This window comes from Bombina bombina, chromosome 2 (genome assembly GCF_027579735.1).
Source record: "Bombina bombina isolate aBomBom1 chromosome 2, aBomBom1.pri, whole genome shotgun sequence".
In the NCBI taxonomy this organism is placed as follows: Eukaryota; Metazoa; Chordata; class Amphibia; order Anura; family Bombinatoridae; genus Bombina; species Bombina bombina.
The window spans coordinates 968,438,271-968,463,274 of record NC_069500.1 but is presented as its reverse complement, the minus strand read 5'-3'; the positions used below and the strand labels follow the sequence as shown (position 1 = coordinate 968,463,274).

General features: G+C 39.7%; 1 protein-coding gene across 2 annotated transcripts in view; it reads left to right on the top strand.

Annotated features, from left to right (window-relative positions):
- Positions 1-25,004, top strand: part of LOC128649913 (alcohol dehydrogenase 1) — a 275,327-nt gene that overhangs the window by 161,719 nt on the left and 88,604 nt on the right. For both annotated transcript variants that reach the window (XM_053703464.1, XM_053703463.1), the window contains exons 4-6: positions 11,907-11,994; positions 19,050-19,269; positions 24,579-24,839. In XM_053703464.1, coding sequence (XP_053559439.1) covers positions 11,907-11,994; positions 19,050-19,269; positions 24,579-24,839 — 569 coding nt within the window. The remainder of the gene's footprint in view (positions 1-11,906; positions 11,995-19,049; positions 19,270-24,578; positions 24,840-25,004) is intronic.

The following is a 25,004-nucleotide window of genomic DNA, read 5'->3' as shown; positions in this document are numbered from 1 at the left end:
TTTGACTTTGGGCCTTTCATTGGCTAAAAAAATGTGGATGCTCTCTAGAAACACTAATCATAGAGGAGAAGGAGCTTTACCTCATCTATCAAAAATTCATCTTTTCCCCAATAGGTGCAGGGGGACTCTCACATATCTACAGGGAGTGCAGAATTATTAGGCAAATTAGTATTTTGACCACATCATCCTCTTTATGCATGTTGTCTTACTCCAAGCTATATAGGCTCGAAAGCCTACTACCAATTAAGCATATTAGGTGATGTGCATCTCTGTAATGAGAAGGGGTGTGGTCTAATGACATCAACACCCTATATCAGGTGTGCATAATTATTAGGCATCTTCCTTTCCTTTGGCAAAATGGGTCAAAAGAAGGACTTGACAGGCTCAGAAAAGTCAAAAATAGTGAGATATCTTGCAGAGGGATGCAGCACTCTTAAAATTGCAAAGCTTCTGAAGCGTGATCATCGAACAATCAAGCGTTTCATTCAAAATAGTCAACAGGGTTGCAAGAAGCGTGTGGAAAAACCAAGGCGCAAAATAACTGCCCATGAACTGAGAAAAGTCAAGCGTGCAGCTGCCAAGATGCCACTTGCCACCAGTTTGGCCATATTTCAGAGCTGCAACATCACTGGAGGGCCCAAAAGCACAAGGTGTGCAATACTCAGAGACATGGCCAAGGTAAGAAAGGCTGAAAGACGACCACCACTGAACAAGACACACAAGCTGAAACGTCAAGACTGGGCCAAGAAATATCTCAAGACTGATTTTTCTAAGGTTTTATGGACTGATGAAATGAGAGTGAGTCTTGATGGGCCAGATGGATGGGCCCGTGGCTGGATTGGTAAAGGGCAGAGAGCTCCAGTCCGACTCAGACGCCAGCAAGGTGGAGGTGGAGTACTGGTTTGGGCTGGTATCATCAAAGATGAGCTTGTGGGGCCTTTTCGGGTTGAGGATGGAGTCAAGCTCAACTCCCAGTCCTACTGCCAGTTTCTGGAAGACACCTTCTTCAAGCAGTGGTACAGGAAGAAGTCTGCATCCTTCAAGAAAAACATGATTTTCATGCAGGACAATGCTCCATCACACGCGTCCAAGTACTCCACAGCGTGGCTGGCAAGAAAGGGTATAAAAGAAAAAAATCTAATGACATGGCCTCCTTGTTCACCTGATCTGAACCCCATTGAGAACCTGTGGTCCATCATCAAATGTGAGATTTACAAGGAGGGAAAACAGTACACCTCTCTGAACAGTGTTTGGGAGGCTGTGGTTGCTGCTGCACGCAATGTTGATGGTGAACAGATCAAAACACTGACAGAATCCATGGATGGCAGGCTTTTGAGTGTCCTTGCAAAGAAAGGTGGCTATATTGGTCACTGATTTGTTTTTGTTTTGTTTTTGAATGTCAGAAATGTATATTTGTGAATGTTGAGATGTTATATTGGTTTCACTGGTAAAAATAAATAATTGAAATGGGTATATATTTGTTTTTTGTTAAGTTGCCTAATAATTATGTACAGTAATAGTCACCTGCACACACAGATATCCCCCTAAAATAGCTATAACTAAAAACAAACTAAAAACTACTTACAAAACTATTCAGCTTTGATATTAATGAGTTTTTTGGGTTCATTGAGAACATGGTTGTTGTTCAATAATAAAATTAATCCTCAAAAATACAACTTGCCTAATAATTCTGCACTCCCTGTATATATATATATATATGTATTTTAAATTTTTTCAAATTTTTTCTTTCTACATATATTATTAGCCCTCCTTACTATACTGGATACTGTGCCATATACAGCTGGACACCCACCGCTTAATATATTAATAAGGATGACTAACGTAGACCAATGGTTGAACCTGCTATATGTGGGGCATGGATTGCCAATATACTTTATGATTGAAGTATTGGTTCATCAGATTCCAAGTGTGTATCACCTACATCTAAATATCTTACACTTTTGCACATAGATACAACTATAAGCTGGGTTTATATATATATATATATATATATATATATATATATATATATATATATATATATATATATATATATATCGCAACAACAACAATGGAGAGAATAATGGAAGATTCTGCTATATGTGGATCACGATCTCTGAATATCGTCTTTGAATTGATGGAGGAGCCAGTGTGCAGTATCCGCTCACACTCTCATTGTTGAATATTGGCTTTTGATTTGTCTAACTCACGACCATAGGGCGTATACTCACTCCCCCAGTGACCGACACAGACATCCAATTCATCTGACGCACGCCTGTGGGGCGGAGAGCTGCAATTGCAATGACGTATATGCTAATTAGCAATGAGGTATTCACGCCGGAACAGGTTGCGATGTTTACAACCAGAAACTCCAATCAGCTGCAAGTATCACGTGGTGGGTGCCTTACGCTGTAGCGCAAAGAGGATATGCAAACAGCTGCAAATTATCTTAATTCATGAAAGGAGGAGCTATAAATTGTGACAGTAAAGCCAGTTAAAACACACCTTCCCTGGGGCATCACACAGATGATATACCTTCCCTGAAGCATCACCTCTACAAACTTGGGATATTTGATAAAGATGCCAGTACGGCATCGAAACTTCATGCCTACCCCCAATTTTTAACGTTGTATCATTAAAAGTTAACTTTTATTTCAAAGTCCAGTGAGTGCTGTCTTTTTTGGATCTCTGTTTTTATATATATATATATATATATATGTTTTTATATATATATATATATATATATATATATATATATATATATATATATAGCAGTGGTAGAGATGGAGGGCACTCATAGGACTTGAATCATTAAGTAACTTTTATTATGCTGATTACATTAATACAGTGTCGACGTTTCAGCCTATTCTGAGGCCTTCTTCAAGACAAATTCATAGTCTAAAAACATAAACAAAAAAACATACAATAAAACACATGACTAACAGAATGTAATGTCCATCTATACACCAAAATGTGGCCCTCCACCAAAGAAAACAATCACCTCCCGAGAGTGAAAAATAAAAACTTCTAATGGAATAAGGAAGCCAGGTCACCCAACTTATGGGAGAAAAATAAGACAAAGTAAGAGTACCACAGAGGAAAGAGAACAGAGAAAGAAAAAGAAAAAAGAAATAAAGATGAAAAATGAGACAAACTGAGCCATTACTGGAACCACCGTGATCAACATGAAGCAACACTCTCAGGTACCAGCAGTATACCATCATATATCTAGAGGTAGGCCGGCATCACTAATGACCATACTCAAAATATTAATAGGAACTCCACTAGCAACCCGAATGTTGCGAAACAACAGACGCAGGTACAGACAAGATCACAAAGAAAACCCCCACTACCGGCAAAAAACGGCAACCCGCCCATACAAGACACAGGCCGTACATCAGACGAAGTGGGTGGTGGAAGAAGACAGTGAAGAAACTAATGGAGACAGAAAGAGTGGTAATCAACATAAGCAAAAGACCTATTGATGATGATGAAGTAAAGTTAATCAGCAAGGGTTTAAGCTATGTTCCCACCCCATGGGTGGATGTCTTTGATAACTTGGTCGACATACACTGCTTGCAAAGAACACTGCAAGTAAAAAACCACTTTAAGAACTCACTACCACTGGATGATGAAATAAGGTTTGTGGCTAAATCTGGGTTTGAACCCAAGAACACGCACCCAACTATCAGGACATTCACCAATGTATGTTCCCAGGAAATCAACAATGAACTCAATGATATGGGTACCCGCAGAACTAATCTAGAGAAACAAGAATGGGCAGCCTTACAAAGACTAAAGAAAGATGACTCTATAGTCATCAGACCGGCGGACAAGGGGGGTGCTATTGTGGTGCTCGACTATCAATATTACAGACAAGAATTATTGGAGCAATTGAGTGATACTGTCACCTATAAAAGGTTACCAGCTAATCCGACCATGACTTACAAAAGAAAATTAGACGACATCTTATCTTTTGCCTTGAATAACGGACATATTGAACAGACACTATGTGACTTTTTGATCCCAGAATTTCCCAGGCACCCAATTATCTATACTATCCCAAAGATCCATAAGGATGCATCTAAACCACCTGGGCGACCAATAGTATCTGCTGTGGGATCATTGTTCCAGAACCTGGCGAAGTATATTGACTTTAATTTGCAGGATATTGTAAAAAACACAAGGGCTTTCCTTCAAGACTCAATACAACTAATTAATCTACTCCAGGATAGCACCTTCCCTGCAGACTGCTATCTTGTCAAGCTTGACATCAACAGCCTCTACACCATCATCCCACACGACCTGGGTGTAGAGGCTGTAAGACAGGCTTTGAGGAAGTCTGATGAGTACTTGGGTCCTCCTATTGAGATTCTACTGGATTGGCTAATGATGTGCCTGACACACAATTATTTCCGATTTGAGGAACACTTTTACCTCCAACTGGTAGGAACGGCTATGGGGTCCAGTCTAGCCCCGTCCTACACAAACCTATTCATGGCGTGGTTTGAAGACAAATATGTGTTCAGCCTAAATAACCCGAATGTATTACTATACCGCAGGTATATAGAAAACCTGCTGGTCATTTGGGGTGGAACAGCAGGAGAACTCGAGGTATGGATCAAAATCCTTAACGACTCTCTGACCCCGGTTAAGTTTAAAAATGAGATAAGTAGGGAGTCGGTACACTTTCTAGACTTGTGCATTTTTAAATCTGAAGTAGCAGGGGAATGTAGGTTGAAGACAACTCTCTATTCTAAGCCTACTGATAGGAATACATTACTATAGTTCACTAGCTACCATCCGCCACAACTTAAGAAAGGCATAGTCAAGTCCCAACTGATGCGCGTCATGCGCAACAATTCTGACCAAGAAACGATGCTGTCCCAGTTAGAAGAAATGAAGACGAAATTCCTCAACAGAGGCTACAACCCCACGATGGTCCAAAAGACACTTGAAGAGGTGAAGCAGCAGGAGCGGAGTTGTCACATGACCAGAGGGTCGGTTAAGGACCCAACCACCAGTGAATTGACGTTGAACATTGTAACGAATTATACTTCAGCCACGGGCACACTACGAAAAGTGATCAACAGGAACTGGCCTTTGATAAGTGGAGATAAGTCATTACCGTTTAAAGAAAAAAAAAAACCCTAGGGTGGTACATAAAAGTGGACGATGTCTTAAGTCGTTCTTAATGAAAACCGACCCATGGAAAAAGGAAAAGACCTGGTTATAACCTCTAAAGAATGGATGCTATAAATGTGGGAGCTGCGTGACTTGCAGCTCTCTCATTACGGGTGAAAGGTTTCACCATCCAGAAACCAATAAGAGCTATGTGATAAGGCACAGACTGACCTGTACCTCAGATTTTGTGGTTTACCTGCTAGCTTGCCCATGTGGATTGTTCTATGTGGGTAAAAATATCACCCCACTCTGGGAGAGGTTAGCTAACCACAAGAGCGCTATTAGAGCGGCCCTGAAGGACGGCCACTCAGACCAACCGGTGGCGAGACATTTTCTTGAACAACGACACACAGTATCCACCCTTAGGGCTATGCTCATTGATAGGGTTGCCCCCTTGAAGCGAGGAGAAGATAGAAATTCAGAACTCCTTAGGAATGAGGCTAGGTGGATACACAGGTTGAACACTCTGACTCCTAAGGGTTTAAATGCCAGCATTGATTATGCTCTATTTTTCTGACGGTTTGATTGTGGTTTGCATTTATTCATCTTTTAACACCATTCTGCTAAAACTGGTTGTTTTATTGCCTCTCTTTAAGTGATTGCACCTTCTTCTAATGTTGGTCCCCTTGTTGGGGATCACATCTTATTTGAGTCATACACCACATGTGTGGTCTGTCAAACTGGCTTCCCTCTAAATTGTGGCTTGTCTCTTGATATAGGTACACAAATTTTGGATGTATATTATTGTGACTATCTGGCTTGGTGCTCTGACTGGAGGTTTGAATAGTGGCTGATGTATCTATTATGGTTGCGTATGGGTATTACATAGCCCACGGACGTGGGTATTGTGGTGCTCGGCTATGGATGTTTCACAGGCTTTACTATGAGTGTTTAGCACACCCATTATGGATATGGGCAGTGATGTGGAGGGATTGTATTCCCCCCTTAAAGGCTTGCAATAAATTGGTTATTTGATTTGTGTGGCTTTGTTCTCTTAAATATCCTTTCTTGCCTGAGGCATCCCTATTTGAGTACTCTGTAGATGTGCGTGGTGTCCTCGCAGTATACAAGGGGAGATACACTACCAGTGTTGTGGGATCACTTTTACACTCGGTTACCGGATTACCACTGTGGATTTTTGAAGCAAGGTGGAAGGCTTCTTATTCCACTGTTAAAGGATTATTATCCTGTTTATCTGTATGGCTTGGTTCTCTCAGTATATTTTCTTAGGGGAGATATCCCAAATCGAGTAGTTAGGTTTAGGCGTTATGTCTATGCATTATATAAGGTTAGATAAACTGTCTGATGGCACATTATTACAGTTTGTTAACTGATTAGGGCTTTATACCAGGACCGAGTGGTGGCAGCCTTACTAAGGTTGGTTGCAGTGTTGTGCCGGGCGCACTATTAATTGAGGTGTGTCAGAGGCTGGTGCCGTGATTTGCTCCTGCAGTTGGCGGGCACGGCTTTTAAAAAGCTGTGTTCACGGTAGTCTTCATTCACTCTATTCTCTACTCTGGGAGTATGTCGCTGACAGTGCATTCTGCACGATTTAAAGTATGAAGGGTTATGTCTTATGTTGCGGCTCTTGAACTCCCTGTGTAGATTGATTTTTGAAGACAGTTTTGAATGCTTGTTATCTAGAATGTAATTATCTGTTGATGTTTATTAAATGAATCTGTTTCACTCACGCGCCGGTATATACATGTACCACTCCCAGCGGGGTTGAAAGGCTAGACACGCTTCAGTGCTATTTTTGTATAAGAGCACGGCACTTGTTATAACACATATGTATGAGGGTGACCAGGGTTATTCAGCTTATCTCTGTTTTCTATATTGCCCACCAGTTGTCTGGGGGAGTGTTAGGGTATTCACGCTCTGACCGGTACACTCCATATGGATGCTTCCACCTGTGAGACACGTACTCGGTGTGTTTTAATCTGTTTGGTGTTCTGCTGCTATTTTGCAGCTTGCTGTAATCTGGCTCTAAATTAGTGCTCAGTGTGTTTACAATATGGCCCTGTAGCTAATGGTCACTGGTGCGGTATTGACCTGTGTGACTATGGCTGTGATGTGACTACTGATAGGGGTGTTGATTGTACACTGTAACAGTATGGGAGGGCCTGAGATAGCGTCCACTTTGCTATAGCTCAATTTTTATCAAGTACCACCCCCTCCATGATAAGGGGCTGAGGACAGTGCGCACAGCATTCGGTCTTTTAAAATTGTTTTTTTTTTAAATTGCTTCATTGTGAACAGATGATTGAATATTCTCCTGATCGGAGTGCTGCGGCATATAACCCCAAGCAATGAGGGGTCTAGGGGAGTAAAGGCTGGTATTGTTGTATTGACTATGTACACATCATGGACTGTGTATGTCTACCCGCTCTTATATCTGGATATATAACTCAGGGTGAAGTCCCATACTAGCTTAGAGTGAGCAAAGTCATTCACGGTTAGTGTTGTTCCTATAAAAATTTTGAGTATGGTCATTAGTGATGCGGGCCTACCTCTAGATATATGATGGTATACTGCTGGTACCTGAGAGTGTTGCTTCATGTTGATCACTGTGGTTCCAGTAATGGCTCAGTTTGTCTCATTTTTCATCTATATTTCTTTTTTCTTTTTCTTTCTCTGTTCTCTTTCCTCTGTGGTACTCTTACTTTGTCTTATTTTTCTCCCATAAGTTGGGTGACCTGGCTTCCTTATTCCATTAGAAGTTTTTATTTTTCACTCTCGGGAGGTGATTGTTTTCTTTGGTGGAGGGCCACATTTTGGTGTATAGATGGACATTACATTCTGTTAGTCATGTGTTTTAGCGTATGTTTTTTTGTTTATGTTTTTAGACTATGAATTTGTCTTGAAGAAGGCCTCAGAATAGGCCGAAACGTCGACACTGTATTAATGTAATCAGCATAATAAAAGTTACTTATTGATTCAAGTCCTGTGAGTGCCCTCCATCTCTACCACTGCTCTATACATAATACTTGAGAATAGCACCCAGGCATTGGCAACATTGATGCGGAAGGAGTGCTAGGCTACCGGCTACAATATATATATATATATATATATATATATATATATATGTATGTATATATGTATTTACAGACATACATACACATATAAACACATAAATACATATGTACACACATAAGATATGTATATATATATATATATATATATATGTGTGTGTGTGTGTGTGTGTGCATTGGAGCCCTTTGCTGTAGATGAAAATGTGAAAATATATTTATGCAACATTAATTGTAAATAAAAAGCTTTACTATTTACTGTAAATATTTCACATTCCAATGTTCTGCAAATAGCAAAATATGTTCTATGTATTTATAAATATTTATATTCATACCTAAATAAAATAATCTATACATATAGGTATAGATAGATGTTTTACCAAGAAACCATCACATATATGTACAGTATCTCACAAAAGTGAGTACACCCCTCACATTTTTGTAAATATTTTATTATATATTTTCATGTGACAACACTGAAGAAATTACACTTTGCTACAATGTAAATTAGTGAGTGTGCAGCCTGTATAACAGTGTAAATTTGCTGTCCCCTCAAAATAACTCACAGCCATTAATGTCTAAACCATTGGCAACAAAAGTGAGTACACCCCTAAGTGGTAATGTCCAATTTGGGCCCAAAGTGTCAATATTTTGTGTGGCCACCATTATTCTGCAGTACTGTCTTAACCCTCTTGGGCATGGAGTTCACTAGAGCTTCATAGGTTGCCACTGGAGTCGTCTTCCTCTCCTCTATGACGACTTTACGGAGCTGGTGGATGTTTGAGTACTTGCGCTCCCCCCTTCTGTTTTAGGATGCCTCACAGATGCTTAATAGGGTTTAGGTCTGGAGACATTCTTGGCCAATCCATCACGTTTATACTCAGCTTCTTTAGCAAGGCAATGGTCGTCTTGGAGGTGTGTTTGAGGTGGTTATCATGTTGGAATACTGCCCCACGGCCCAGTCTCCGAAGGGAGGGAATCATGTTCTGCTTCAGTATGTCACAGTACATGTTGGCATTCATGGTTCCCTTAATGAACTGTAGCTCCCCAGTACCAGCAGCACTCATGCAGGCCCAGACAATGACACTCCCATCACCATGCTTGACTGTAGGGAAGACACACTTGTCTTTATACTCCTCACCTAGTTGCCGCCACACACGCTTGACACCATCTGAACCACATAAGTTTATCTTGGTCTTATCAGACCACAGGACATGGTTCCAGTAATCCATGTCCTTAGTCTGCTTGTCTTCAGCAAACTGTTTGCGGACTTTCTTGTGCATCATCTTTAAAAGATGCTTCCTTCTGGGATGATAGCCATGCAGACCAATTTGATGCAATGTGCGGCATATGGTCTGAGCACTGACAGGCTGACCCTCCACCCCTTCAACCTCTGCAGCAATGCTGGCTGCACTCATACGTCTATTTCCCAAAGACAACCTCTGGATATGATGCTGAGCACGTGCACTCAACTTCTTTAGTCGACCATGGTGAGGCCTGTTCTGAGAGGAACCTGTCCTGTGAAACCGCTGTATTGTCTTGCCCACCATGCTGCAGCTCAGTTTCCGGGTCTTGGCAATCTTCTTATTGCCTAGGCCATCTTTATGTAGAGCAACAATTCTTTTTTTTCAGATCCTCAGAGAGTTCTTTGCCACGAGGTGCCATGTTGAACTTCCAGTGACCAGTAAAAGAGAGTGTGAGAGTGATAACACCAAATTTAACACACCTGCTCCCCATTCACACCTGAGACCTTGTAACACTAATGAGTCACATGACACTAGGGAAGGAAAATGGCTTATTGGGCTCAATTTGGACATTTCCACTTAGGGGTGTTCTCACTTTTGTTGCCGACGGTTTAGACATTAATGGGTGTGTGTTGAGTTATTTTGAGGTGACAGCAAGTTTACACTGTTATACAGGCTGTACACTCACTACTTTACATTGTAGCAAAGTGTCATTTCTTCACTGTTGTCACATGAAAAGATATAATAAAATATTTACAAAAATGTGAGGGGTGTACTCACTTTTGGGAGATACTGTATATATGTATATATATATATATATATATATATATATATATATATATATATATATATATATATATATATATATATATATATATATATATATATATATATATATATATATATATGTACAGGGTATTTATGAATAAACAGAACATATTTTCTATGTTAAAAACATTGTAATGTGAAATATTCATAGTTTAATTATTTTTTTTTTGCTCTATTGACTTCTATGGGGGAATAGGTTACCATGCACAATATTCTAAATTTGGCTTTTTATGTGCATTGGATTATTGCGCAAGCGAAAACAGTTTACTTTCAACTTGTAATATAAATCTACATAAATAAATATATATATATATATATATATATATTATATGTCTCCCACCATCCACCACATCTTTATATATTTAAAAGAACACACATTCAGTCTAGAACTGACAAAGCCAAACAAACTGGGTGGCTGCTTATGCAAGTAAACATAGCAGTCAGATTGAAGTAAAACCTAATAATATGCAAAAAAAGGTTTCCTACCTGTCTGCAGCAGTTAACTGCTGTCTTTTTATTTAAATCAAAATTTTTACAACTAATCTAGTAACAAAACAACTAATCTGTAGCTAACTAAAGGAGCTCCTCACAGCTCAAAGACTAGCCCGCACTGCAGTTTTGCGCCGACAAGGGAAGGTGGAGCTTCATCGCCTGTCGGCATGTGACCTGGTGAGTGGTGAAGTCTGCGTCTCACTTGCACAGCAAAAACTGTGTGATTAGGAAAGGACAGGGGCTTGGTTGGAGTGGTCCTGCAGGCAGTTAGGATTAAGTGTAAATGGGTATGCCATGCATCTAGTCTCTACCGCACATGCAGTAAAAAAAAAGTTTCTTTTTTCTTCAAGCTCAGTCTGGCTTGGAACTTTTTTGGAGTGAATAAATATAATTTTTCCAATAGGGGGGCTATTAGAAAAATTACATTTATTCAGCCAAAAAAAGTTTTTCTTCTTTTGTCGCTTTTGGTTCACGTGTGCCTGTGCTCCTATGGAGGAGCCTCCACTGATCTTAAAGGGCCACTAAACCCAAAATCTTTCTTTCATGATTCAGATAGAACATACAAATTTAAACAACATTACAATTTACTTCTATTATTTATTTTGCTTCATTTTTTAGATATCCTTATTTGAAGAAAAAGCAATGCACATGGGTGAGCCAATCACATGAGGCTTCTATGTGCAGCAACCAATAAGCAGCTACTAAGCATATCTAGATATGCTTTTCAGCAAAGAATATCAAAAGAATAAAACAAATTAGATAATAGAAGTAAATTAGAAATATGTTTAAAAATGCATTCTCTTTCTAAATCATGAAAGAAAAAAATGTGGGTATCATGGCCCTTTAAGTGAGAGTAGCACCTTAGGTTCATTTGTTGTTTTACTGTACATATGGGATAAAACTATTTTGCCAGATGCTTTCTATGTTTTATTTTAAAATGTTGATTGGCAAATGTAAAAAATAACAGAAAAGTGAATTACAATTATAAAACTATCATGGTCTGAACAAGTTTATGTACATCTATATTGTTAAATTACTTTATTTTGATTTTCCTTTTTTATATTTTCATCAAATTATTTCTACTGTCTTTTTTTATTTTTGTTTTAAAATATATATTTTGTTTTTCTAGGAGATAAAGTCATACCACTGTTTACCCCTCAATGTGGAGAATGCAAAAGTTGTATTGACCCGAAGAGCAACTTATGCATCAAATCAGAGTTAGTAAATATATATATATTATTCCATTATGCTAAATCTTTCATTTCTATACTAAAAAGTGGGTATTTCAAGATGCATCAGTTTTTTTTTTTTTAATTATATGGTCATTTTCTAAATAAAATTATGTTGAATTTTAATATTGAGGAAATGTTTTTCCTCTTGACCCATTCAACTTTGACAGCCAATAAGCAGAAGAACAACTGTATGAGTTTTATGTAAATATGCCTTTCTTTGTTGGTTCAATCAAGCTTTTAATTTATCTTTGTAGATTGTAATATTTAAATGATGCACTTTCATAGGCATAATGGATACATTAAAAATTAAATTATATTATTGTCTAAGTTAAATTCTATGGGCTAGATTACAAGTGGAGCACAAAATAGAAAGCGATATTTGCACTCTACTAAGTAATACCAGTGCACACAAATGTGCACTGGTATTACAAGTTGGCCGCAATGCAAATTTTCGCTAAGCATTGCGCTTATGAGATTGCGCTTCCATAGGATCCAAAGGAATCCTCAATCTCATGCTATGAGAACTAGCGCAGAAAAGGGAGTAAGTCGCACAGCGATGACAGCAAATTGTAAATATATATTTACATGAATATATACATATATATTTATGTGTTAATATGTGTATATACACATATTAATGCATAACTATATATGCATTTAAGCATATACATTTATATTTACAAGGAACACACAGTTCCCATAGACTGCCAAGTAAAGACACTTTTCTAACACCCTACAGCCGCCAACTTTAGCACCCAAAAACTGCTAAGTGCAGTTACTTTATTAAAAAATAAAGATCCTTCTATCTTTATTTCTTTTACAAAGATATGACGAGTCCACGGATTTCATCCTTACTTGTGGGATATTAACCTCCTGCTAACAGGAAGTGGCAAAGAGCACCAGAGCAGAGCTGTATATATAGCCCCTCCCTTCCCCTCCACCTCCGATCATTCTCTTTGCCTGTGTTATACTAGGAATACATGGTAAAGTGAGGTGTTAGTTTTAGTTTCTTCAATCAAGAAGTTTTTTATTTTAAATGGTACCGGTGCGTACTATATTCCTCAGGGGATATGGAAGAAGATTTCTACCCTGAGGTTTGATGATCTTAGCATTTGTAACTAAGATCCACGCTGGTTCCCACAAGACTTCTGAAGGTAACCATGAGACATCTTCAGTGTGGAGACCGGTTTCATGCTACAAGCAGCATTAAGGTATATGCAGCCTTTTTTTCTGAGGAGACTTGGTGTATCAGAACTGGCTGGCATTATTTCCCTGTATGGGAATGGGGTAAGCAGTAAAACCTATTTTAATAAGAGGGGTGTTACTGGAGTCCCTATACTATATTTATCATTAGTTGATATTTGGGCATTATGTGACATGGGAGACAATGTAAAAAATGATGTTTTATGTTTTTTATTTTTGGCACTTAAAACTTATTGGTTTTATGCTTGAATGTTGTATTTTGTGTGTATTTCTACTTTAGTGCAAAACCGTATTCCCATGCAGTGTTGTTTGGGCCTACTCCGACTTTTGACCTTAAGGGGGGGAGTCTATTTTCGCGCGCTCAGATGCGCACTTCCTTCAGGCTTAGCAGCAGCAAACAGTAACTCGTGGCTCCTGGACTGTGTAGCTGGTCTGAAGGGTTGGAAACTTGATTCGAAGTACCCTGGGGGCAGGTAGGCGCCACAGCAGAGCTGTGGCGAGGTGCAGAGGGTATTTTTATCTATCTTTTGACTAGATGTTGATATAAGTACTTCTAAAGCCTTATTTCTGCCCTTGCTTCTGGGTGCAGTAATTTTTGGATTAACCAATGATATTAAGTTAAATTTGGGAATAATTTAACATTTTTTTGTGCATTTTGGAAAAATTGTTCACTTTTTCTTTTCTTAAAGGCACAGTACACGTTTTTTCTAATGTTTATTTTATGCTATAAATAATTGTTTAAACGACTTTTGTGATATTACTAGTCTGTTCAACATGTCTGACATTGAGGTTTCTCATTGTTCTATGTGTTTAGAAGCTATTGGGCAACCCCATCTAACATTGTGTAACTTTTGTAATGAAAGGGCTTTACAATGTAAAAAAGCATATTTTAAATAAAGTAAGTGTGCCTAAGGATGATTATCAGTCTGAAGAGAATCAGGATATGCCATCAAATTCTCCCCAAGTGTCACAACCTTTAACGCCCACACAAGCAACGCCTAGTACTTCTAGTGCGTCTAATTCCTTTACTCTGCAGGAGATGGCTGCAGGTATTTCAACTACCCTTACAGAGGTATTGTCTAAATTACCAGTGTTGCAGGGTAGACGCAGTAGGTCAAGTATTAATGTAAATACTGAATCCTCTGATGCTTTATTAGCTATTTCCAATGTTCCCTCACAATGCTCTGAGTTGGGGATCAAGGAATTACTGTCTGAGGGTGAAATTTCTGATTCAGGGAATGTTTTGCCTCAGACAGATTTGGATGCAATGTCACTTAAATTTAAGCTTGAACACCTCCACCTGTTGCTTAGGGAGGTTTTAGCGACTCTGGATGATTGTGATCTTATTGTGATTCCTCCAGAGAAATTGTGTAAAATGGATAAATATTTGGATGTTCCTACTTACACTGATGTTTTTCCAGTTCCTAAGAGAATTTCGGAAATTATTAGTAAGGAATGGGATAGACCAGGTATACCATTTTCTCCCTTTCCTAATTTTAAGAAAATGTTTCCTATATCAGATACCATTCGGGACTCATGGCAAACGGTCCCTAAGGTAGAGGGAGCTATATCTTCTCTAGCTAAGCGTACTACTATACCCATTGAGGATAGTTGTGCTTTCAAGGACCCTATGGATTAGAAATTAGAGGGTCTATTAAACAAATTATTTGTTAATCAGGGATTTATTTTACAACCTACGGCTTGCATTGTTCCAGTAACTACTGCAGCAGCTTTTTGGTTTGAGGCTCTAGAAGAGTCTCTTAAGGTTGAGACTCCATTAGATGACATTCTAGATAGAATTAAGGCTCTTACGCTAGCTAATTCTTATATTACTGATGCCGCTTTTCAAATTGCTAAATTAGCGGCAAAAAATGCAGGATTTGCTATTTTAGCACGTAGAGCATTGTGGCTGAAATCTTGGTCTGCTGATGTGTCATCAAAGCATAAGCTTTTAGCTATTTCCTTTAAAGGTAAGACCCTTTTTGGGCCAGAATTAAAGGAGATCATTTCTGATATTACAGGAGGTAAAGGCCATGCCCTACCTCAGGATAGCTCAGTTAAAATGAGGGGTAAACAGAATAATTTTCGTTCCTTTAGGAACTTTAAAGGAGGACCCCCCGCTTCTTCTTCTTCCACAAAGCAGGAAGGGAATTTTTCCCAATCTAAGTCAGTCTGGAGACCCAATCAGAACTGGAATAAGGATAAACAATCCAAAAAACCCGCTGCTGGTCCTAAGACAGCATGAAGGGTGGCCCCCAATCTGGGACCAGATCTAGTAGGGGGCAGACTCTCTTTCTTTGCTCAGGCTTGGGCAAGAGATGTTCAGGATTCCTGGGCACTAGGAATAGTGACCCACGGTTATCAATTGGAATTCAAGGATTTTCTCCCAAGAGGGAGATTTCATCTTTTAAAATTATCTGCAAACCAGATAAAGAAATAGGCGTTCTTACGCTGTGTAAAAGACCTTTTTACTATGGATTTTTTTTTACAAGGATTTTACTCAAACCTATTTGTGGTCCCCAAAAAAGAGGGAACGTTCAGACCCATTTTGGACCTCAAGTGTCTAAACAAATTTCTAAGAGTTCCATCATTCAAGATGGAGACAATTCAAATGATTTTGCCAATGATCCAGGATGATCAATATATGACTACCGTGTATTTGAAGGATGATTACCTTCATATTCCAATCCACAAAGATCATCATCGGTTTCTAAGGTTTGCCTTCTTGGACATAGATTATCAGTTCGTGGCTCTTCCTTTCGGGTTGGCCACAGCACCCAGAATCTTCACAAAGGTTCTAGGGTCTCTTTTGGCGGTTCTCAGACTGCAAGGGATAGTGGTGGCACCTTATCTGGACAATATTCTGATTCAGGCGTCAACATATCATCTGACAAAATCTCACACGGACACAGTGTTGTCTTTTCTGAGAACTCACGGCTGGAAGGTGAACATAGAGAAGAGTTCACTTGTTCCACAGACAAGGGTTCCTTTCTTGGGAACTCTGATAGACTCGGTAGCCATGAAAGTATTTCTGACGGAGGTCAGAAAATCAAAGATTTTGAATACTTGCCGAGCACTTCAGTCCATTCCTCGGCCATCAGTGGCTCAGTGTATGGAGTTAATCGGATTAATGGTAGCGGCAATGGACATCATTCCATTTTCTCGCTTTCATCTCAGACCACTGCAACTGTGCATGCTCGGTCAGTGGAATGGGGATTATGCGGATTTATCTCCAAAGATAATTCTGGATCAAGAGACCAGAAACTTTTCTTTGGTGCTTGTCGCCGGATCATCTGTCTCAGGGGACTTGTTTCCGCAGACCTTCTTGGGTGATAGTGACAACAGATGCCAGCCTTCTGGCCTGGGTGCAGTTTGGAATTCTCTGAAGGCTCAGGGTGTTTGGGCTCAAGTGGAGTCTCTACTTCCAATAAATATTTTGGAACTGAGGGCAATATTCAATGTGCTTCATGCATGGCCTCAGTTGGCTTCGGCCAAATTCATCAGATTCCAGTCGGACAACATAACGACTGTGGCATATGTCAATCATCAGGGGGGAACAAGGAGTTCCTTAGCAATGATAGAAGTATCCAAGATAATCAGTTGGGCAGAGGCCCACTCTTGTCATCTGTCAGCGATCTACATCCCAGGGGTAGAGAACTGGGAAGCAGATTTTCTAAGTCGACAGACTTTTCATCCAGGGGAGTGTGAACTTCACCCGGAGGTATTTGCCTCATTGATTTTCAGATGGGGCAGACTGGAATTGGATTTGATGGCATCTCGTCAGAATGCCAAGCTTCCACGATACGGATCCCGGTCAAGGGATCCTCAGGCTGAACTGATAGATGTCTTGGCAGTGCCCTGGTTGTTCAGCCTAGCTTATGTGTTTCCACCGTTTCCTCTCCTCCCACGCGTGATTGCTCAAATCAAACAGGAGAGAGCTTCAGTGAACCTGATAGCACCTGCGTGGCCATGCAGGACTTGGTATGCGGATCTAGTGGACATGTCCTCTCTGCCACCATGGAAACTTCCATTGAGACAGGACCTTCTCATTCAAGGTCCTTTCCAACATCCAAATCTAATTTCTCTGCAACTGACTGCGTGGAGATTGAAAGCTTGGTTTTATTGAAGCGAGGATTCTCTGATTCAGTTATCAATACTTTGATACAGGCTAGAAAGCCTGTCACTAGAAAAATCTATCATAAGATATGGCATAAATATCTTTATTGGTTTGAATCCAAGGGTTACTCATGGAGTAAAGTTAGGATTCCTAGGATTTTGTCTTTTCTCCAAGAAGGATTGGAGAAAGGGTTATCAGCAAGTTCCTTAAAGGGAGAAATTTCAGCTTTGTCAATTCTGTTTTTTCAAACGTTTGGCAAATGTATCAGATGTTCAGTCTTTTTGTCAGGCTCTATCTAGAATTAAGCCTGTATTTAGACCTATTACTCCTCCCTGGAGTTTTGAATTTAGTTCTTCGAGTTCTGCAAGGGGTTCCGTTTGAACCTATGCATTCCATAGATATTAAACTGTTATCTTGGAAAGTTCTGTTTTTGGTTGCTATTTCTTCTGCTCGAAGATTTTCTGAGCTTTCAGCATTACAGTGTGATTCGCCTTATCTCATATTTCATTCTGATAAGGTGGTTTTACGTACCAAACCTGTTTTTTTTCCTAAGGTTGTTTTGAATAAGAATATTAATCAGGAAATTGTTGTTCCTTCTTTGTATCCTAATCCTTCTTCTAAGAAGGAGCGTCTGTTACATAACTTGGACGTAGTCTGTGCCTTAAAGTTTTACTTACAGGCAACTATGGATTTCCGTCAATCATCTTCATTTTTCATTGTTTATTCTGGAAAGCGTAGGGGTCAGAAAGCTATGGCTACCTCTCTTTCTTTTTGGCTGAGAAGTATCATCCGCCTGGCATATGAGACTGCTGGACAGCAGCCTCCTGAAAGAATTACGTCTCATTCTACTAGGGCTGTGGCTTCCACATGGGCTTTTAAAAATGATGCATCTGTTGAACAGATTTGTAAGGCTGCGACTTGGTCTTCCCTTCACACTTTATCCAAATTTTACAAATTTGATACTTTTGCTTCTTCTGAGGCTATCTTTGGGAGAAAAGTTCTTCAAGCTGTGGTGCCGTCTGTTTAGGTTCCTGTCTTGTCCCTCCCTTTCATCCGTGTCCTATTGCTTTGGTATTGGTTTCCCACAAGTAAGGATGAAATCCGTGGACTCGTCATATCTTTGTAAAAGAAAACTAAATTTATGCTTACCTCATAAATTACTTTCTTTTACGATATGACGAGTCCACGGGCCACCCTGTTTTTTTTATATTTTTTGTAAACTTCGGTCCCCTCTGCACCTTTTTAGCCTTTCCTTTTCTCTTCCTATAACCTTCGGCTGAATGACTGGAGGTGGAGGGGAAGGGAGGGGCTATATATTCAGCTCTGCTGTTGTGCTCTTTGCCACTTCCTGTTAGCAGGAGGTTAATATCCCACAAGTAAGGATGAAATCCGTGGACTCATCATATCGTAAAAGAAAGTAATTTATCAGGTAAGCATAAATTTAGTTTTTTTAATTAAGTATATTATACTGTTTTTTGGGGGCAATTAGGGCACATTTATAAAATTAACCAGAGATCTGATCTCTGGTTAATTTTATAAGCGCTAATTGCTACCCTGACCAAATTTGCCCTTTTGCGGGTGTGCGATAAATTAGCGCTCCACTTGAAATCTAGGCCTATAAATTCAGATTAACATAATTATATAAGAACAAATATGAGCTACTGTTATTAATAACTTGAAAAGGGCTAATGTATCTAGAATTATATTTATGTCTTTTTAGTGTTGGCAAATATACTGGGTTGATGTTTGACAACACCAGCAGATTCACCTGCAAGGGAAAACTGGTTTATCATTTTGCAACCACCAGCACCTTTACTGAGTACACTGTTGTGGATGAAGCATGTGTTGCTAAGATAGATGACAATGCACCTCTTGATAAAGTCTGTCTGATTGGCTGTGGGTTTTCAACAGGCTACGGCTCTGCAGTGAATGTTGTTAAGGTGAGGAATATAACATTAACATAGCAATTTCAAAATTATACTTTAAAAGAATTTAATGGTTTAACATCTGAGTATGATTAAGATTTACTCTACTTTCTCTTCTTTGAGCAAAATATGTTTCATTGGAGTCCTTCAAATGCACCCACTTCCACAGTTTGTTGGCTGACAACAAACTGGGGAGTTTTTTTAGTGAGGTGGATGAGGGCCACTATTTTGCCAATGGTACTTGTTAGAGGGAAAATGGACCCCTCTTTTGAACCTTGTCCCTCTAGGATGCACGTGACTATCTTGGGAAACAATGAATATCTGCACCACTGGAACCAAGAAAGTGTATCCTGTATGAAGTTAGGTTGATTGCAAAGCTTCTACCACTTTGAAAGAAGAATCACAAACCCTTCTAACAAGCAGGTGATCCTGTGTCACTAGGCAACATCAATCCTTAAGGGATGTTTTTTTTTTTAGAACCTCTCCCTACCCCTTAACCACATGCATGGGCATTAGACACTACTGCATAAAGAAGGGTGCCACCTCTTTCTCATGTGAGGTTTCCTGTCCCATCTCATAGGTATGTGATTGCTTTTACATAGGAATCACATACATAATTCATTTTCACCATACTCACATGCACACATACAAACAAACAACCACTATCTTATGAAATAAGGGGTCACAAATAGAACTAGAAATCACTTGTACACTAGGCAGTGTTACCTCTAAGGCCACATTTTGTGAATGGCCCAGCAGTGAAACACTTAACTAAGAACCACACCCTGTCGTTAGCAAACACTACACAGTGCAGAATGCAAGGCATGGTTCCCTTATTAACTGTTTCACTACTGGGCCGCTCACAAAATGGGGCCTTAGAGGAAACACTGACACTAAGTCAATTATGTAGTGCTCTCAGCACAAGAAAATAGTACCTCATTTTAATTGTGGATTGAAATCCAAGAATACAGAGATATTAGAAACTATCCTTTCAAGGGGAGATTGTGTCTTTCAAATGAGTGATCCTGTGTTCCCTCCGCTACCCGATAACAGAAAATAGCTCATGCATCATGTTTTGGGATGTCAAAAGGCTCTGAAAAAAATTCCCTCCTAGCCATAGAGTTATTTGATGAGACCTCATTTGAAAGAGGGAGTCCTACCATTCAAAAACTGTGTTTTATAGTAAAAATTATCAAGTAGAAACAACCACTAGCCACATTTTGTTCAGCTGTTTATCCAAGGTGCAATGGTAAAATTACTTGAGTCATTGATAAGATAAAAGAAAATAACTGATATTATTGTGTAAGTTCTCATGAATCAATTTATTTTGGATGCACAAGCTGAAATATATGTGCACAATTGAGACAAAAAATAGATAGCTAGAAACCAATTATGCAACAAAATACTCCTTAACAACCTTAAGCCAGTGGTAAGCTATAGCACTTTCAGGAAATAAATAAGGTATCTAAGACAGCATGAGTAAGGGCATGTTATATCCCGAAACATAGCTGTTTGCTGTATTGGACCCATGTTTTGCTGAATAAAAGTCTATTTTAGTGCAGGCTAACCTATTCAGGCTTAAGCAGATCTACTACTGCAAAGGAAATAAGGCTGATAGACTTCTAGCTCACAAGCTTAGAAACTGAGCTGTGCAAAGCAGGATTCCAGCTATTAAGTTGAATCAGGGAATAGTGCGTTCGCCCAAAGAGATAGGTAAGGCATTCTCAAACTATTATGCCTCTCTTTATGGCCATAAGGCCCCGGGCCCGCATGGCTTTACAACATTATTCTACCGAACTTTTGCCCCTCTGCTTTCCCCGTTGCTTCTCCGACTATGCAATGGAGTAGCCAAGGAAGGTAACCTCCTCCCAGAATTCTTAGAAGCTAGTATCTTGACCATCCCCAAGGAAGGCAAGGACCCGACGGAATGTGGGAGCTATCGACCCATCTCCCTAATTAATGTTGATTTTAAGATCTACGCAAAAATCCTTGCGACCAGACTGGGACGGCATATACCCTCCATAATTCACTTGGACCAGATGGGATTTGTGCAGGGAAGACAGGGTACTGACAATACCCGGAGATTATTGAATATCTTTGCCGAAGCGCATGATATGGGACTGCCCCTTCTCACCCTGTCATTGGACGCTGAAAAAGCGTTTGACAGGGTGAGATGGGAGTATATGTTTGAAACCATGAGACTTTTTGGGATCCCTCACTCCTTTTGTAAAGCTGTTGGGGCATTATATACTTCCCCTACTGCAGTGGTTAAGGGACTTGGATTTTGTTCCCCTAGAATTCAAATACACAATGGAACTAGACAGGGGTGCCCCCTGTCCCCGCTCCTCTTTGCAATTGTTATAGAACCGCTGGCAGGGGCAATTAGGAAGGATAACCGGATTCAGGGCCTTTTGATACATGATTCGCTCCAGAAGTTGGCACTGTTTGCAGATGATCTCACTCTATTTATTGTTTATCCGACTCTTTCACTTCCATTCTTAATGGCCCTAATTGACTCCTTTGGTGAAATCTCGAAATATAATTAACGTTGCCAAAACAGAAGCCTATATGATACATGTTGATCAATCGGAACAGCGGGCTTTAAGGAAACAATATTCCTTCAAGTGGTCGACTAAGGGGATATGCCACCTTGGGGTATTCTTGTCCCATGATAGGGACACTGTCCTCCAGGAGAACTACCATGTTCTGCTGAAAGAGTTAGACAGATCCTTGAAATCTAAAAAATATGATGAAATCTCCTGGATGGGTAGGATTGCTGCCCTGAAGATGATGATTCTCCCCAAATTGACATATATTATGAGATGTATCCCCCTTTCGGTCACAGCGAGGCTACTGGGAGCTTCCAGGCTCTCTTCAATGCCTACGTCTGGAATAACAAGAAGCCTAGGGTCGCGGCGGCTATATTGCAGTCTCCTCTAGAGCGAGGGGGCCTGGGCCTTTCGAGTGTCAACTCCATACTATGAAGCTACTATGATCTCCCATGTTTTAGCATGGGGGAGAGATCTTCCACCCACGAGATGGAGAGAGCTAGAACAAGCTTATATATATGTATATGGATCTTTCTGATTTGCTGTGGCTCCCCCCACACCTTACTTCACTGTTTACTATTTCCAACCAACTAGTTAAAGGATGTCAGATGCTCTGGTATAAACTATGACATAATACACAGATTGCTCCTAATCCCTCTCCTATCCACCCCACAATCCCCCTTCTTCAGGGCCTCCCCAATGTGAGAATAAACATGTGGAGGCAATTGGAGATATCTACAGTAGGAGATTTCTACACAGGTGAACGCCTTCTCTCACACCATGAAATGGTGACTAAATATGATCTGCCATGCCACCTTGAGTTTGATCTCTTGAGACTGAGATCTTTGATGAGGGCATGGGGTTTTCTGTTAGATAAGGTTCGGAACCCCACAATTTGTGAGACCAGATGGAAAGCTGGCCTTCAGCTCTGTAAACCCCTCACGACACATTATAGATGTCTCTTAGGAGATCCAACGCTCACAAAGACGAGACACGTGGCCTCATGGGAGATAGAAATAAAGGTTTCATACACAGAAGTAGAGTGGACCAAAGCTATCACAATGACCAAAGCGACACTACACTGCACTACGATGTACAAACTCTATTTTAAAATTCTCACTAGGTGGCACCTTGTCCAGACCAAGCTGCAGACTTTATACCCTGACCGCCTGCTGGAGGGAGAGTGGTGGGGTGGGTACTCCACTGCACACATGGTGGTCTTTCCCCAGACTTAAGCCGCTCTGGACCAAACTTCGGGTTGTCTGTGTCAAACTAGACTTACCAGAGATTTCTAGTCCTAGCTCGGCCCTCTTACACTTGGGGTTAAAGAAAATGCCTACCCATAAGAGATCTCTCCTTTTGTATATGCTCACCTAAGTTAAAATGTTAATTGCCAGGAACTGGAAAAAGGTGCTCCCTCCGAGGTGGCAGGGTGTAGTAGAGTATCTGAATTATGTTAAATCCATGGAAGACTATGTCTATAGAGTGAGAAACCAGTCAACGGCCTTCAGTTTCATCTGGGAACCTTGGGAGAATTACCTGTCGCAATGTAAACATCAGGTAGAATAGAGGTTTCCAAGGTAAAGTAAATAACCCTAGCAATAGTCGCTAGATGCTCTGGACGGGTGGCCCTGCTATGTCCCGGAGGGGAGCCCTGGGCCAGTTCGGTATCCCTCTCTCCTTCTCCCTTCTCTAATGATCCCCTGCCCCCTCTCCCTCCCCTCCCCCTCTCCCCCCTCCCTACCCTCTCCCCCCTTCCCTTCCCTTCCCTTCCCCGCCCTATCCTTATGTTTACATCACCTTTTGTGTATATTCCCCTTCCTCGCAAGTATAATTTACTTTACTATATCATTAAAAGATCACATTAATATAAAGCCTGTTTGTATCACCATTTGTGGTAGTTTGTGTTTGTCCTAGAGGTTAGCTCTTGTTTATTTCTAGTTCTGTACAAATACAACCAATATTGAGCTGCTGATGTAATCAAATTTGGCGATACTCGCCATAACCATCTTTTTGCCAAAAGATTATAATCTTGATTTCTTAGGTGCACAGCAATATATTCTACAGATAAATGTGTTGACAGCCTTCGACAGACATTCTTGAATTGTTTCTGCTACATTGTAAATTGCTGTATCTGTCTTATTGTATTCTGATAATATGTACCACCCATGTAAGTTGACTTTTGAAAATGTTTGAAGTTATTGTTATTGCACCTTTTGTTCAAAATAATAATAAAAAAAAAAAAAATAAAGAAAAAAAATTAACAAAACTAAACAAAATAAACAATAAAACATAAAAAAAATTCTTATCAGTATACAGAAATAATAAATTATATTGTTAATCCTGTAATGTAAAAGTCTATTTTAAAGAATATTGGAAGCTGGAGGACATTGTTAATTTATTGAAAATAGTCACCAGGTTAATATGGCAACACATTGCAATTTTGTAAAAATAGATTTATTTTTTTTTAATCACAAAATGACTCAATATGTAGTACATCTGTCACAAAATGTCCTATGCCTGAGACAAAAAATAACCCTAATTAACCTTATTGAAAATTGATAATAGGCAGAGTAACATTGAGACTATTATCTGATCTAACCTCTTTTTTGAGAAAGTGCCAACTATTATATATTGCTGCTCTGACAGATAAGATCACTTAATTATTTGTCAGGAGCAAACAATAATCATGATTAGTTATAACTATTACTCCTGTTTGTATAGGCTATACCAAAGGCAAAGGAAGTTCACTTGCTATGTTAATTATCTCTACAGGTTACTCCAGGCTCCTCGTGTGCTGTGTTTGGTCTGGGAGGTGTTGGCCTTTCAGTGATTATTGGATGCAAAGTTGCAGGTGCTTCTAAGATCATTGCAGTTGATACAAATAGTGATAAGTTTGCTAAAGCAAAAGAGTTAGGAGCCACTCACTGTGTAAACCCGAAGGACTTCAAGGAACCAATCAATGAAGTGCTGACAAATATGGCTGATGGAGGAGTGGACTATTCATTTGAGTGCATTGGGAACACTGATGTCATGGTTAGTAGCATATTAATTTATCATGCAGTAATGGATTTTAAAATGGTTAAAATGATTTGGTTTCTATTAAAGATAACCTGACCTAGTTCTTGAAACTGCATCTCAACTCTCCAGAACTCCTTTTCTAAAACATAGATCATAGAGGGAATTTGCCCAGTGTGCTGG